General features: G+C 48.7%; 4 protein-coding genes across 4 annotated transcripts; 3 read left to right on the top strand and 1 right to left on the bottom strand.

The window, feature by feature from the left end:
- Positions 1-2,721: 2,721 nt before the first annotated feature.
- On the bottom strand, positions 2,722-4,650 carry CC84DRAFT_1142454 (cytochrome P450). Its single transcript, XM_018176370.1, has 4 exons — positions 4,190-4,650; positions 3,788-4,131; positions 3,204-3,717; positions 2,722-3,155 (listed from the first exon to the last, which is right to left on the bottom strand). Exons 1-4 carry the CDS (start codon positions 4,525-4,527, stop codon positions 2,765-2,767), a joined length of 1,587 nt encoding a protein of 528 aa, XP_018036923.1. The 5' UTR covers positions 4,528-4,650; the 3' UTR covers positions 2,722-2,764.
- A 2,101-nt stretch (positions 4,651-6,751) lies between these two features.
- Positions 6,752-7,662, top strand: CC84DRAFT_1088227 (uncharacterized protein; the record flags this gene model as incomplete). Its single annotated transcript, XM_018174246.1, has 2 exons — positions 6,752-7,292; positions 7,343-7,662. 2 exons carry the CDS (start codon positions 6,752-6,754, stop codon positions 7,660-7,662), a joined length of 861 nt encoding a protein of 286 aa, XP_018036922.1.
- A 1,714-nt stretch (positions 7,663-9,376) lies between these two features.
- On the top strand, positions 9,377-10,254 carry CC84DRAFT_1185793 (uncharacterized protein; the record flags this gene model as incomplete). Its single annotated transcript, XM_018180821.1, has 3 exons — positions 9,377-9,635; positions 9,779-9,993; positions 10,039-10,254. The coding sequence occupies 3 exons, from the start codon at positions 9,377-9,379 to the stop codon at positions 10,252-10,254; spliced, it is 690 nt and encodes a 229-aa protein (XP_018036921.1).
- Positions 10,255-11,131: 877 nt separating this feature from the next.
- On the top strand, positions 11,132-12,783 carry CC84DRAFT_1142452 (type I phosphodiesterase/nucleotide pyrophosphatase; the record flags this gene model as incomplete). The annotated part of the gene is made up of 4 exons (XM_018176369.1): positions 11,132-11,480; positions 11,564-11,974; positions 12,034-12,290; positions 12,349-12,783. 4 exons carry the CDS (start codon positions 11,132-11,134, stop codon positions 12,781-12,783), a joined length of 1,452 nt encoding a protein of 483 aa, XP_018036920.1.
- Positions 12,784-13,572: the final 789 nt, after the last annotated feature.

Genomic DNA, 13,572 nt, shown 5'->3' with positions numbered 1-13,572 from the left:
TAAAACCTTGGGTAGTCAAAGTGTTACAAGGGGTTTCCACGTACCTAACCATAGGTCCGGACCTTATGGGTATTTAGTGATTCGAGCGTAAGGGATGGCGGTACCAAAAGGGGTGGGGTGAATATCCTATACCGTATAATAGTATAATGTAATAAATATTAAGAGAAGGCTAATAATTCGTATAAAGATAAGTGGCTTTAATTTAGATATGAAAGTAAGCTTTTAAAGTTAACTATAAAGAATAGGAAATGTCCAAAGAGTGTCCTACACTATATACCATTCATCCCATTCTTCTATCTCCTAGAATCCCAAGGGCTCCCTGGGATCCTACCCTCTTAGTGGGATACCTTCACTATCTCCCACCAAGTCTTTGGTCTCCTGGGATCCTCCAGTCTTAGCGGGATCCTAGTTACGTGACCACTAACATAATTCCGATAGGCGTCTAGCGTGTTGAGATGCGTCAGCCTCTAGCCTAGGGGGTCCTATTATCCCGCCGGACGTCTTTGTTTTCCTACCGTCATTCTATATAATTATAATAGTTTAGTAGTATTATATATTAGTAGTATATCTATATTTATTATATAGCCTAGGTTTACTATAATAGTATAATGTAATAAATATTAAGAGAAGGCTAATAGTTCATATAAAGATGAGTGGCTTTAATTTAGATATAAAAGTAAGCTTTTGAAGTTAACTACAAGGAATAGAAAATATCTAAAGAGTGTCCTACACTATATACCATTCATCCCATTCTTCTATCCCCTAGAATCCCGAGAGCTCCCTAGGATCCTATCCTCTTAGTAGGATATCTTCGCTGTCTCCCGCTAAGTCTTCGGTCTCCCGGGATCCCCCAGTCTTGGCGGGATCCTAGTCACGTGACCGCTAACATAATTCCAATAGGCGTCTAGTGTGTTGAGATGCGTCAGCCTCTAGCCCGGGGGGTCCTATTATCCCGCCGGACGTCTTTGTCTTCCTGCCGTCATTCTGTGTGATTGTAACAACTATATCCTAGAAGTAGTTTTTCTATACTATTTTATTACTCTCTATAAGCTTCGTTATAAAAGCTTCTATGACGCTAAAAGGCTCTATATTCTTAATTAGATTAATAAGGAGCGTACGCAGCTACTATTTATTTTAGTAAAAGCTAGAGTTAAGTGCACGTTTTTTATTTCATCCTCGCGTACAAGTTTCTATTTCCTCAAGAGCCTTAGTATTTATGATACTATTTAAAATAATTCGGGGGCCTTGCGAGACCCAGGAGAAATCCATATAACGGAGATAGCTCAACTGGCAAGAGTAGGTAGCCACTCTATCCTCTAGAGTCGAGCATTAGGCGGAGAATACTTAGTAGTGTGTATATCCTGCTATATTACCGGAGACGTTCCACCCGCAAATAATAATTGAGGCGAGAAAATTAATAGAATCTTTCGCATACTTACCGGCTTCTAGCCAACCATTATAGTAGCTGCTGTTCTTCGTGTCACAGGTTGAAGTTACCCAAATCTTGGCTCGAAGTCGGAAGAGCTAATAAAGTTCTAGGAGAAAAAGTAATGTGCACACCATACTAACATCGAATAGAGACTGTAGAAACTTTTGGTCCATATATTTCCAGAAGATTGGGCTCAGTATCGTAAGGCAATCGCTGCGCCATTTAACGAAAAAATAATGAGCTTCGTATGGTCTGAGTCAATTCAAGATATAGTCCGCTATTGGCTGCAAGACGAGATGCGCAATTACTTAAATGACACCCAAACCCTCTCGTTGAACGTACTTGCGGCCACCGGCTTTAAAAAGATATTCAAGTTTCGCCACTGGAAAGGTCATGAGGTACCCGGCGGGGCTGACCTTTCACATCGTGATGCTTCACAGATAATTCTCGAGAATACTTTACCATTCGGCAACATATTCTTCATCAACTTTGCCGGGCACGACACGACAGCAAATGAACTCGCATTTGGTGTACTACTGCTTGCTGCTCATCCAGAGGTTGAGACTTGGGTTGCGGGGGAGGTCAGGTAACACACCAAAGGCGCCAGTCCGGAACCCTGGAAATACGACGATACGTTCGCCAAATCAGTAAGATATCAGGCAGTTATGGTGAGTAGATCGTTTTAGGTCACAGTTCACGTCGGCATGAGGGATGAGAGACGAGTATCTGTGACGCCGTAGGGGAGGTTGTGACACTGACTGGCTGCAGCTAGAGATCCCCCGCTTCTATCCTGCTGTACTTGCTTTGCAAAAGGTCACCGGGTCGGCGTCGTAGGTTATTCACGCGCCCGACTGCACCCTAACCATCCCATCACACGTTTAGGTGTTCGGCTGCGTGCCTGCAACCCGTCCTGATCATTACCCAAATCCTCATCGATTCAAGCCGGAGCGATGGATCAAGCGGAATGCGGACTCAGTAGAGGAGCTAATCCCTGCGTGAAAAGGCGCACCCCTCGCATGGGCCGATGGACCACAGGTTTGTCCCGGAAAGAAGTTTTCTAAGTCGAGTTCGTCGCTGTTTTGGCATGTATGTTTTAACACTGCAAGATTGAGACGTAAGGGTAGGAGAAGAGGATGAGGAGGCGATGCGACTACGAGTGACGAAGGTGTAAAACGATTGCGACTTACAAGTTTCATTACGAATGAAACATGCAGAGAAGGTACAGCTAAAAGTTCGGCTTGAGGGAAGCTTGTGAGACTGGCAGTAGGCTGTGCCAACACTATCGATTGATACCTCGATACACAATACCGCCATCAATGGCAACGTTGGTCGTATCTACCATTTCACTGACTCCAGAGTCTTTGCATCGCTCTCTTGCCATGGGTACTGCTTCTCCGCTTCTCGGATCATGAACCCATGCTTTTCCGATCTTGGCTTGATTGAAACACGATATGGCACGGGATGCGATACGACTCCCGCTTCGAACTTCATTTCTGGCTCCACCACCTTTCCATTTTCATCAACTAGTTTTTCGATCCTGAAAACGGCGAGTGTCTGCGCGATGGTGAGAAAGAGGGCATTATCTGCAACGTATCGGCCTGGGCACACTCGTCTGCCGTAACCAAAAATCCATTCACGCGGGTCGGGCTCTGGCTCTGCCTTCAGATAACGCTCGGGGTTGAAATCCATGGGAGATTCGTAAACGGACGGATCGTGGGTAAACCACCTGGACTTCATCAGTAATTGCTGCATATTGCGATAGTGGGATGCAAACCAGTTGTTTGGAAGAAGTAGGCTGCCCTTGGGTATCCTATAGCCATTGATGACATCGTCCTTGGTACTCGCGTGAGGCAGCGCCATAGGCGCCACTGGATGCCATCGGTGGGTCTCGCTGACGAGCGCTCTGATATAGGGCAGCTGGTTTCGGTCTGCGCTTACAGGCAACCGGTCTCCAATAACGCGATCCAATTCCTCTTGCGCCTTCGTCTGCACGTCTGGGAACCGTGCTATGGCAAGGAAGAAAGTCATGAGCGAGGAGACAGTGGTATCAGCGCCGCCGAGATACATAGACGAAGCAGACCATTTGTGAATCCGCTCCATATCTGTATCTGAGTCGCTCTTTATGTTCTCGATAGCCTGAGAAAGAAAGGATGTTTTGGCCTTGTTTTGGCGCATTTGCTCCTTAACGAATTGGTAGGGCTGCTCGGTCGTTTGATGCAGCTGAGCAGCCATTTGGCGAGCGGTGCGTTTGAAACCCGCGATAGGAAGCCATTCTGGTGCATATTGTACTATCATCGCCCAAATTTGTCAGTTACGTTGCAATACTCTAAGGTCCTGGCCGCATGGACATATACTTACGAAAAGGCATGATATCTACTGGCCACTTGCCTGGCACAGTTGCCTCAGCGAACTCATGCATTGTCTTCACAGCCATGTCCACTAATGGGTCCTTGCCATGAGCTTCAGCTGTGTACCCATAGGTGATTTTCAAGATCACAGCGCCAGCTTCCTTTTCAATATGGGCGAAAAGGTTCTCTGGAGAGGAGAGCAGATTAAGTAGGAAGTGCACCGCTTCTTCTTCCTGTACACGGTCAAAGATAGAAAGGGAAACAGTGCTACCTGCGACACTAGCAATATTCTTGCGATGCAGTCTGAAGGTGTCGGTATAACCGCTGAAGGCCAGGGTGTTCTTCCAGCCAATCCTGCGCACGATCGGGTCAGTATGTCCTCGTACATGGTCGTTCGTTGAAGCGAGCATACATGTCGCTACTGAAGATCATATGTGGCCGCCCAGAATGCATAGCTGAACGGTCCCGTAGCAGCTCAAGCGCTATCTGCGCATCGTTGATTATTACGAATGTCTGCCCTAACACCGTGACTGAGCTGATTGGGCCATAGAGTTCCTTATGTTTCAGCCAGTGGTGGCACTCTAACATGCCCGGCTTGGGCAAGTCATTGATATTTCCCAGAAAAGGGAGGCCCTTCGGTCCTGGGGGGAGGGGCAGTCTATCGTCCTGGGGGCGTAGAAGACGACCGAGAAGATATGCGGCGACAATGCTAGAGAGGAACAGGAGGGCCGTCACTGAGGAGACACCCATCTTGACGATTGTAGCAGTCAAAGGGAAGAATAGCTGAAATTGGGGAATGAAAAACGCAGAAGGCCGGTCCAGAATTGCGCCTGTTCATAGACCATGATTTCGAATTACCGCGGCTTGCTCGCTTCACATTGCGCGGCTACTCAGCCAATGCAGCAAAACCCACGGGCGAGGGGCAAGATATCTAGGACCCGCATACCCTTACTAAAAGAGGTCTAGCCTTGCTGACGATCCTCTGTATACAGTAACACGCATTGTTTCATCCGCATGTCCCGCAAGGACACCAAAATCGTGTAACCGAGGCTTGAAAGAGATATCAGAATACGAGTCCACTGAGAAACATGGATCGAGACGAGCCTACTGCACCTACATGGCTCGGAAAAGTCGTCCGCGAAACAAACTGCGTATCGTCTCGTTAATTCTGAACATAAGAGATCATCGTCTGTTAGTGCTTAGACTACCCTAGGGGTATCTACTCATCCAGCTCTGTAAAATTCTTGGACTAACTGCTGTATTGCATAATAAAGCAAGGTGAGGCTACATCGCGCAACGACTCTACCCGTGTAAAGTACCGACCGAATGTGAGCTGACAGCCGCACGTTACGTGCAGTGCACGGCACATTAGCGTCGAGCTTACGACACATCTGTGGTCTGAAAAGAGCATGGACCCTTGGCGTGCCTGACAGCTAAAGACGCTACCCATGGATCGGGGCGGCGGGCCGGGTCGGGAGCGGCACGTTGTCAACCTCGCCCACTTAGTACAGTCATCCCTAACAGACAAATTTTGGCTCAACAGCATGCTCGCGAAATTCGCTCCCGAAGTTCTGTGACGTGCATTATGATCATGTCAACTTCCCTGGCGTGGTTGGCACTCCTTCGTGCGGATCGTATGATCGTTTCAAGTTTGTTATCTCGGTCCATCGTCGGTCAAATAGCCTTGCTTCGCTTGGAAGACTAGGCTCTACTCTAGGCTTTCCTAGGCATAACGTCTTCGTGGGGAAGAAACCGCAGGCCCCTTAGGGGTTTCCTTTTTCTAATAGAAACCATTTGAACTCGGGTGTGGGGATCAATAGGGGCTGGGGACCACTGAAAGAGACTTACACTCCCCGTTCGCGAGGGTGCAGTGCACTCTATCGAAAAGATGCCTATGAGTTGAGATCAGCTATGAGGCGGAACCACACGAAAAACACCACATGCCATCTGAAAGTTGTCGAAGTCCTTGAAACACTGTCGGCAATAGCCATCGCATGACTGATTTTCCACATGAGCTATTAGGCGGCATTTCTCTAGAGAGAAACGAGCATCAGCCATTGGGGCCGACTTTGGGGTGGGGCGTAGGAATCCGAAGCACGTCAGAAAGCCAGGCTGCGGCAACACGGATCCCTGTGGTAGGTAAATTGGAACCCAGCTCGGACAGCTCGCACAGGAGAGCGGGACTGGAGAGCCCCATATATAGAAGGCCAAGCAAACTTGCATTCAACGACGCGGCGCCTATAGCAGGGGACTGCTAGGCACTAATTTATCGGATGCTGCATTCCCATTTGGTGCCGTTCCGCTGTAGATCTCGTTCCTTCTAGGGTTTAGGCTCTGGAAGGGAGAGATGGTACGAAATGTACTCTCGCAAAAGAGGTTTTGCTACTTATCCACCGAGGTAGTCTGACGCCGTGTACGACCATAGTAACGACGATGATTTACGACGTCCTCCCAACACTCGCCTTCCTTGTAACGGGCGCCCTGTCCCAGCAAGATTTTCTAAATCGACTGCCTGCCTGCTCTGTCAGTTATTCCCTCATCTTCTGAACGGGTTCCGGACTAATTTTGACTTCCAGGTGCGCTGTCTTCAAGCTACCTTGACCACGACTCCCTGCTCACCCACCGACTTCACTTGCCTTTGTACCGATGGAGATTTCATGCAAGCTACGACCGCGTGTAACTCCGCGAACTGTACCGTAGTGGAGATGTTACAAGCAGCCAACGAAACCTATGCAGTGTGCGGCGTTCCAACCCGAGATCAGAGTGCAACACTGATGGGAGTCGTCGCGTCGCTCGGTTTCTTAGCCCTGTTAATGGTCATGATGCGACTGGCTGACAGAGCCATTTCTTCAGTAACGCGACTCGGGTGGGATGATTTCTTGATCGGTCTGTCAGGGGTACGCGACCGTTACCTTCCATTTCTCTTGAAGAAGCCATACTAACGACGCGGTTTCAATAGTTTTCGTCTCTCGGAATGAATGTGCCAGTCATCGTAGCGGCTCACTTGGGCTTTGGAACGGACATCTGGGGTATGCAACAAGAAGATATCACTCTCAGCTTGAAGTGGCTATATGTAGCCTACTTCATGTACATGATCGCCGAGGCCTTGTGTCAGCTCTCGATCCTTGCGTTCTACCTACGCATCATGATCGACCCAAAGTCTCGTCTTGCCGTCTGGACCTTGCTCGTGCTGGTCGTTTGCTTCGGTGTCGCCAACGCATTCTCCATGGTCTTTCAATGCACGCCAATCCATTTCTTCTGGAACGGCTGGAGAGGGGAGACATCCGGACAGTGCATCGACGTTCGTCTGTTCGGATTTGTGCGAGGGGGAATTGAGATATTCCTTGATCTAGCCATCCTAACTCTGCCTCTTCCCATGTTGGCGGGACTTCAGATGTCGAGGAAGAAGAAGCTTCAGATCATGTCCATGTTCTGCGTCGGTTTCATCATCACGATTGTCAGTTGCCTCCGCCTTTACGCATTCGTGCAATTTGCCAATACACAAAACCCTACATGTTCGTATCACCTCGACCACTGCCAACCTTCGATCGCTGATTACCTGCAGATGACAACACTTCCGGTCTTTACTGGTGCGCAACAGAGTCGAATCTTTTCACAATTGTCGCCTGCATGCCTGCGATACGAAGTATTTTTCATAAGGGTTTCAACAAAGTCCGTGGCGTCAGCACGGAGGCGAGCGGGAACAACTATGGTAGCAGTGGTGGTCTGGGCAGAGGGTCGTATCTGCGGCAGGGTTCCGGGCGAGACCAGAAATCTGGGAGCCTCCCATTTGGTGTCATTTCCAAGTCTGTCGATGTGGATGTTTACCGCACCCAACGATCAGATTCAGACATCGAACTCGTGGATGGACGGCCTCCCACATAGGAATACTCATCCCCTCCTTGATACTCAGCTTGAGTATCGAGACAATAGGAATCCCGAGCGAGCACCCACTGATAGCAGTGAGAATCTTACCCGACGACGTGAACGGTGTCTGTTTAGATTGTACCATTCCACTCTTACTACTCATCGCCTTTGTGCCAGCCGGCGTATCAACATTTCTGAGCGCGCCCCGCTTACGATACGTCAGTTCCCACGTCTTACGCAAGCCAGATTACCTCAGCGCTTCGCAGTAGCGTTCCCGTCGCAAGGTCTACCATGGCCGTTCTAACTCCTCAATGCCTATGACAATACCGAGAGATGCTTAATATCTATTACATGCTAATTATGTATACGGAGTGTGGTGTTCACTTATTACGGCGCAGGTATGTCTAATTTGGTCTGGGCATTATTTCCGTGCCCAGCGCGGATATAAAATAAGGTATTCGGTTTTCAAACAAACACTATATCGCGCATTGTTCTCGGCGTACTGAAAAAGTTAATTCGTTACTTTCATCTGTAACTCAAAAACGCATATGCTAGTCCAGATAAGCCTTACTAATATAACGATGCTGTTTTTACGGAAGGGAAGATGCAGTATCCCATACTCAAAGATATATATACTTTAAAATCCGTTAAAGTTAGACCAACAGGTTTAGGTATTATTTATCTCAATCATACGGGCGTAGCGTTGCCACCAGCATTCCTCATAGATGCATTTATAGAGTAGCAAAAGAAACTTCTACTTATAAACCCACACTCGGCCCTTACCACATCACCTAACCTCACACAGACTATAGTTAAAAAAATAACGTCACTAGGTGTTAAAACTCTTTAATGCTAGCCCCACTTACTTTAACGTGGTATTTATTGCTAATGCTACCACCGCCATGAAATTAGTGTTTAATTCCTTACAGGGCCATATATAGGAACCCGAGTATGAACCTCCATACTCGTGTTCAACCTGTTTATCAATCTATCGTTTGGATTACACTCAGGCCATATTGTTGACTTGTTAACTATCTTCTGATACCATCGTATCAACAAGACTCCTTCCCTTCCCTCAGTTGTCTTGCCCGAGAACCAACCCTAACCCTTTAGGACTAGCTACCCTTCTGGATTTAACATTATATATGATCACATTTCACTATTACTGGCTATAATTAAGGCCTACCAGCTACAAACGAGCTGGCTAAGGAGACAGATCGTCCTAAGTTACCTTAGAGAGCTTACTTCGTATATATAGGGCAAGGAGCAGGGACCTGATAATAATAATAATGATGATAGAGCTCTAGAGGACTACAACCTAGAGGCTTAACTCACTCCTATTTCCTAATTAGGAAATTTTACGCTGTAATTACGCCGTTAGGCTCAAAAATTATCACTACGGTTCAAGTCCCGTACTATTGTGGTCTCTCCACCGTAGCGTCCGTACCGTAATTACTAGCAACCGTAACGTAATCGTAACCACCTCTCACGGTCCGTAATACCGACTGTTGGGAGCGCTGAAGCCACCACTGTGATTGGTACGGGCCATGGCACTAAGCCTCACCTTCTGCCACAACTGCGGTGATAAACAGGCTGCAGACGTCGCTAGCACGCGATTTGCGGCTCTTGATAATCTGGCAAAGCTGCTGGTCTTGACCGACCAGCTAATGACGCATCCGGCACACCCAGTCCGCCCAACGATGCTGCTAATGGGGATGTCGAAACCGTGTTTATGGGGCAGAAACCATTGTCGGACGAACAGTACAGGTCTGCTTTTGATGTCTTGGTTCAAGGTTCAAAGATGTCGTACCGAGATTTTATCATCCCTCAACTCTCTCAGCTGTTGAGGCCTCTCGTTGATGCTCAAAGCTCGATCTCCGTACTGGAAGTTGGACCTGGTCCGAGCAGCATATTCGGACACCTTCCCGATCGTCTCAGACGGAAAATCGGGAGATACGCTGCCTTCCAGCCAAACAGCTTATTTGCGAATGGTTGACAGAGTCGTTTTGCCCTCCTTCGCCGGCAGAACCTGTGTTGCCCAGTCTAGAACAATCAGCCGTCATTCATCAACGTCCGTTCGACATGCCAGATAGCACGGAGCATGACAACTGCATCGGTACCGGACACGCTGAAGAAACATACGACATTGTCCTGTTTTGCCACAGCATGTACGGAATGAAGTCCAAACGGAGAGTCATGGAACATGCACTGAGAATGGTGAAAAACAGGCCTCAGAAAGGACTGGTGGTCGTATTTCATCGCAGCGGTTCACTGCACTTCGAGGATCCGGTGTGCCATAAAATGGCTTTTTTCGGCAATGGCGTCGTCCGCGTGGTAGATGATAATCAAGTCCTGGACTGATTTGCGTCTTTCATAGCAGGATTTACCGGAGAGGATACGGACGTTGGGAATCCCATTCCAGCGGATTGGCGCCAAGTCTGCCGGACCTTGGGTCGCCGCGGGGAAGCCTACTCAAACCATCTTCTGTTTAGTGCGCCTGAAGCCATGGTCGTCCTCACCCATGATGCGACCTCATTGCCGGAGCTGACGACGCAGGTACCGTTGGCTGACAGCGGCACTACAATCAAGAACTGGATGGCGCGCTCCTAACGACCCGCTTCAATGGTCAAGCCGAGGAATATCCAACAAATTCAGCAATGCGTTCGATGGGCTTTGAAGCATGATTTCAGCCTCACGATAATCGGCGGGGGGCACAGTGATCATTGTGTCTGGCCCGCCGTTGTTGCCATCGATAAGTTAGTGTATCGAAAACATTGGTAGATTGGGAATTATTACGCCAAGAAGTGGTAAGGCGGTCTTTTGCCGCGGCAGCTGCGCCAATCGGCCAATGTCGGCAACAAATTGTCACGAATTCCACTCCTCCATCTTTCTCTCCCTCCGCGGCTCAGGCCTTGCAACGATGACGAGCCGTCTCACCACGTGCTTGAGAGAAAAGCGAATTTTATTTTTGTATAGTCGTATCAGCCGTCATTGCGAATTCCCCTTGCCAGTGGCCTATACTACCTCCCTTGAAGCTGACAACGTCACAGCCCTCATTGGCCGAATATCAGAACAAGCTTTCTGAGCCCAAGGCACGTGTTCTCGGCAAAGCTTGTCATTGCTTGTCTTGGTCTGGGGTTGTGCTTTCTACATGCCGCAAACCTTGTTCAGGGCTTACGGGCACGAGCCTCTGTTCTCCGACATACGTCAATGTGCCAGCCGGGTGTCGTTCCCCTTGCACATCGTTGGATGAGCCGCGAGGCAATTGGTAAAGAGATACCCAATCTAGACAAGTGAACTCTGCAAGTTCAGTACGAGTCGGAATATGTCTGGACGTACCTCGAGTTGTGGCTTCGCGGGAGAGCGGTAGGAACTCCGAAGCTTCATGAGCTACCCGGCGCTGTGTATATAAGCCCTTCTCCGACATCCGCAGCTCAATTCTTTACCACCTGTTTTCAGTCCGGTCCAACGACACATATTCGTTACTATGAAGTCGGCGCTCTCGTTTCTTGCGCTCCAGGTTCTCCTTAACCAGGCGAATGGTACGCCTCTCCTGGCCCGTGATAGAGATTATGATAGCGATCACGGTTGCAGAGTTAAGTATGTGGTCGTCCTCAGCATTGACGGCCTCCATAACAGTGATGTTGACAAGTGGCTTGCGCTTGGCCCATCCAACATCTCTACGCTCTTGGAGACAGGATATAGGTATACCGATGCCTACACTACCGGCCCGTCGGACTCCTTTCCTGGTACTCTGAGTGCATGGACGGGTGCCAACCCAAAGACGACAGGAGTCTGGTACGATGATACGTACGATCGGACGTACTTTGCTCCCAGTAGCGGGTGCAAGGGCAACCCGGGTGCCGAAGGTAAGAATCAAGGCCATAGCGCACCGAATCCTTTCTGACTTTACACCCAGTTGTGTACGACGAAAGCATTGATTACAACTCGACCCAGCTCTTCTCTGGTGGCATTAACCCTGCAAACCTTCCCCAAACCCTGATTAACGGAAAATGCACTGCCGTCTATCCTCACGCCCGTACGCGTGTAAATACGGCATTTGAAGTCGTTGTCCGCAAAGGCCTCAAGACTGCGTACACAGACAAGCACCCAGCGTACGACCTCGTCCGGGGTCCGAGTGGAAAGGGCCTCTCCACTGGATACTTTCCGGAGATTGCAGCAACAGACGGTAAGGTGCCTGGAACAATTGCGTACGATCAGCTACATGTCAATGCACTGCTGGACTGGTTCGATGGAAAAGATGTAGCCAATGCGGAAGGGAGTTTAGGTGGGAAACTTCCGACACTTTCGGGCGGGAACTTCCAGGCTGGTGCGTAGTATAACATGCATTTCTATACGATTGATGAAGCGGCTAACTTTGCGGGAAAGTTTCCGTAGCACAGAAAACGCACGGGTACGTCAATGGTACCTTAGCATTCACGGATGCCCTCAAGCAGGCCATGACATTCGTCGATGCATCTCTCGGTGCCTTGGTCGAGAAGCTGAAAGCCAAGGATATCTACGACCAGACCCTCATCGTCATCGCTTCCAAGCACGGCCAAGCTCCTATTGATCCTGCTAAGTTCAAGGATATCAATCCAAAAAATGTGACCGCCGCCACAGGTGTGAAGGTAGCCTTCCAGACAGTGAATTTCCCTTGCAAAACCCCAAATTTCGCTACGTTGCCTTGCTAACCCGATACAGAGCGACGACATCGCCCTAATTTTCCTTGCTAACCAAAAGGACCTTCACGTGGCAGTTGCCGGCCTGACCGCGAGAAAGGCCGACCTGAAAATCTCTGACATCATTTACGGCCAGCGTCTCATTGACCTGCACTTTGGAGACCCAACCAAAGATCCTGCCGTGCCGGATATCATCATCGTCCCCCAAGCTGGCATCATCTATACCACCTCAAAGTCGAAGATTGCCGAGCATGGCGGTTTGAGTGACGACGACAGACACATTGCGGTTTTCATGAGTAATCCTCATTTGAAGAAGATGGCCTTCGGTCAGCGGGTGTATGCCACACAGGTTGCGCCAACCATCTTGGGAGCGCTAGGGTTGAACGCGAATGAGCTGGACGGAGTAAGGGCGGAGCGCACTGAAGCTTTGCCGGGATTCCACAACGGTCGCAACTAAGTTCATCCTGAGCCAATGCAGATGTTGTGGGGAACAACTTGTGAAGAGTCAAAAGTATTTGAATAGCCAAGATCAGAAAGTATATAATTTTTGCGTTGTACATATAGAAATTCGGATGGATTAACGCATAGCTCTAAGACTATGGACTTAATTAACGCTGTTCGATAATATAGAGCCTCAACTGTGACCTAGCTAATGTTGGATTGTGATGCTATGTGCTAGTGTCGCAGTTAAATCTACGTTACTATCAATCGTATTCGGACCGAGTGCGCATGGACTCCTGAGGATCGCGATAATCATTATAATTCAGCTACTGAATTAGGAAACTCTGAATAAGTCAACTCCCCTGGTGATCGCCTCACTATGGCTATATAGTTCAGTTAGAATCACAGTAATACAACTTTAGTGAACCTTCAATATTTCCATTGCATGATACCTACGGTCCTAAAAACCGTTATAGTTATGAGCCTGTTAAATCCAGAAGGGTAGCTAGTCCTAAAGGGTTAGGGTTGGTTCTCGGGCAAGACAACTAAGGGAAGGGAAGGGGTTTTGTCGAGACGATAGTATTGGAGGAGATATAACGAGTCAACAATATGGCCTAAGTGTAATCCAAACGATAGATTGATAAACAGGTTAAACACGAGTATGAGAGTCCATACTCGAGTTCCTATATACCCCATGTCCCAGAAGTCCCAGAGTCCCAAAGTCCCAGAGTCCCAGAGTCCCAGAGTCCCAGAAGGTCCGTGCCCTTCCTGGTACTCCTGGGACCCGTGACTTGGGTCACGTGAC

Source organism: Paraphaeosphaeria sporulosa (genome assembly GCF_001642045.1).
Source record: "Paraphaeosphaeria sporulosa strain AP3s5-JAC2a unplaced genomic scaffold CC84scaffold_4, whole genome shotgun sequence".
NCBI lineage: Eukaryota > Fungi > Ascomycota > Dothideomycetes > Pleosporales > Didymosphaeriaceae > Paraphaeosphaeria > Paraphaeosphaeria sporulosa.
Note: the sequence above shows the minus strand (reverse complement) of the source record. Positions and strands in the feature narration are given on the sequence as shown.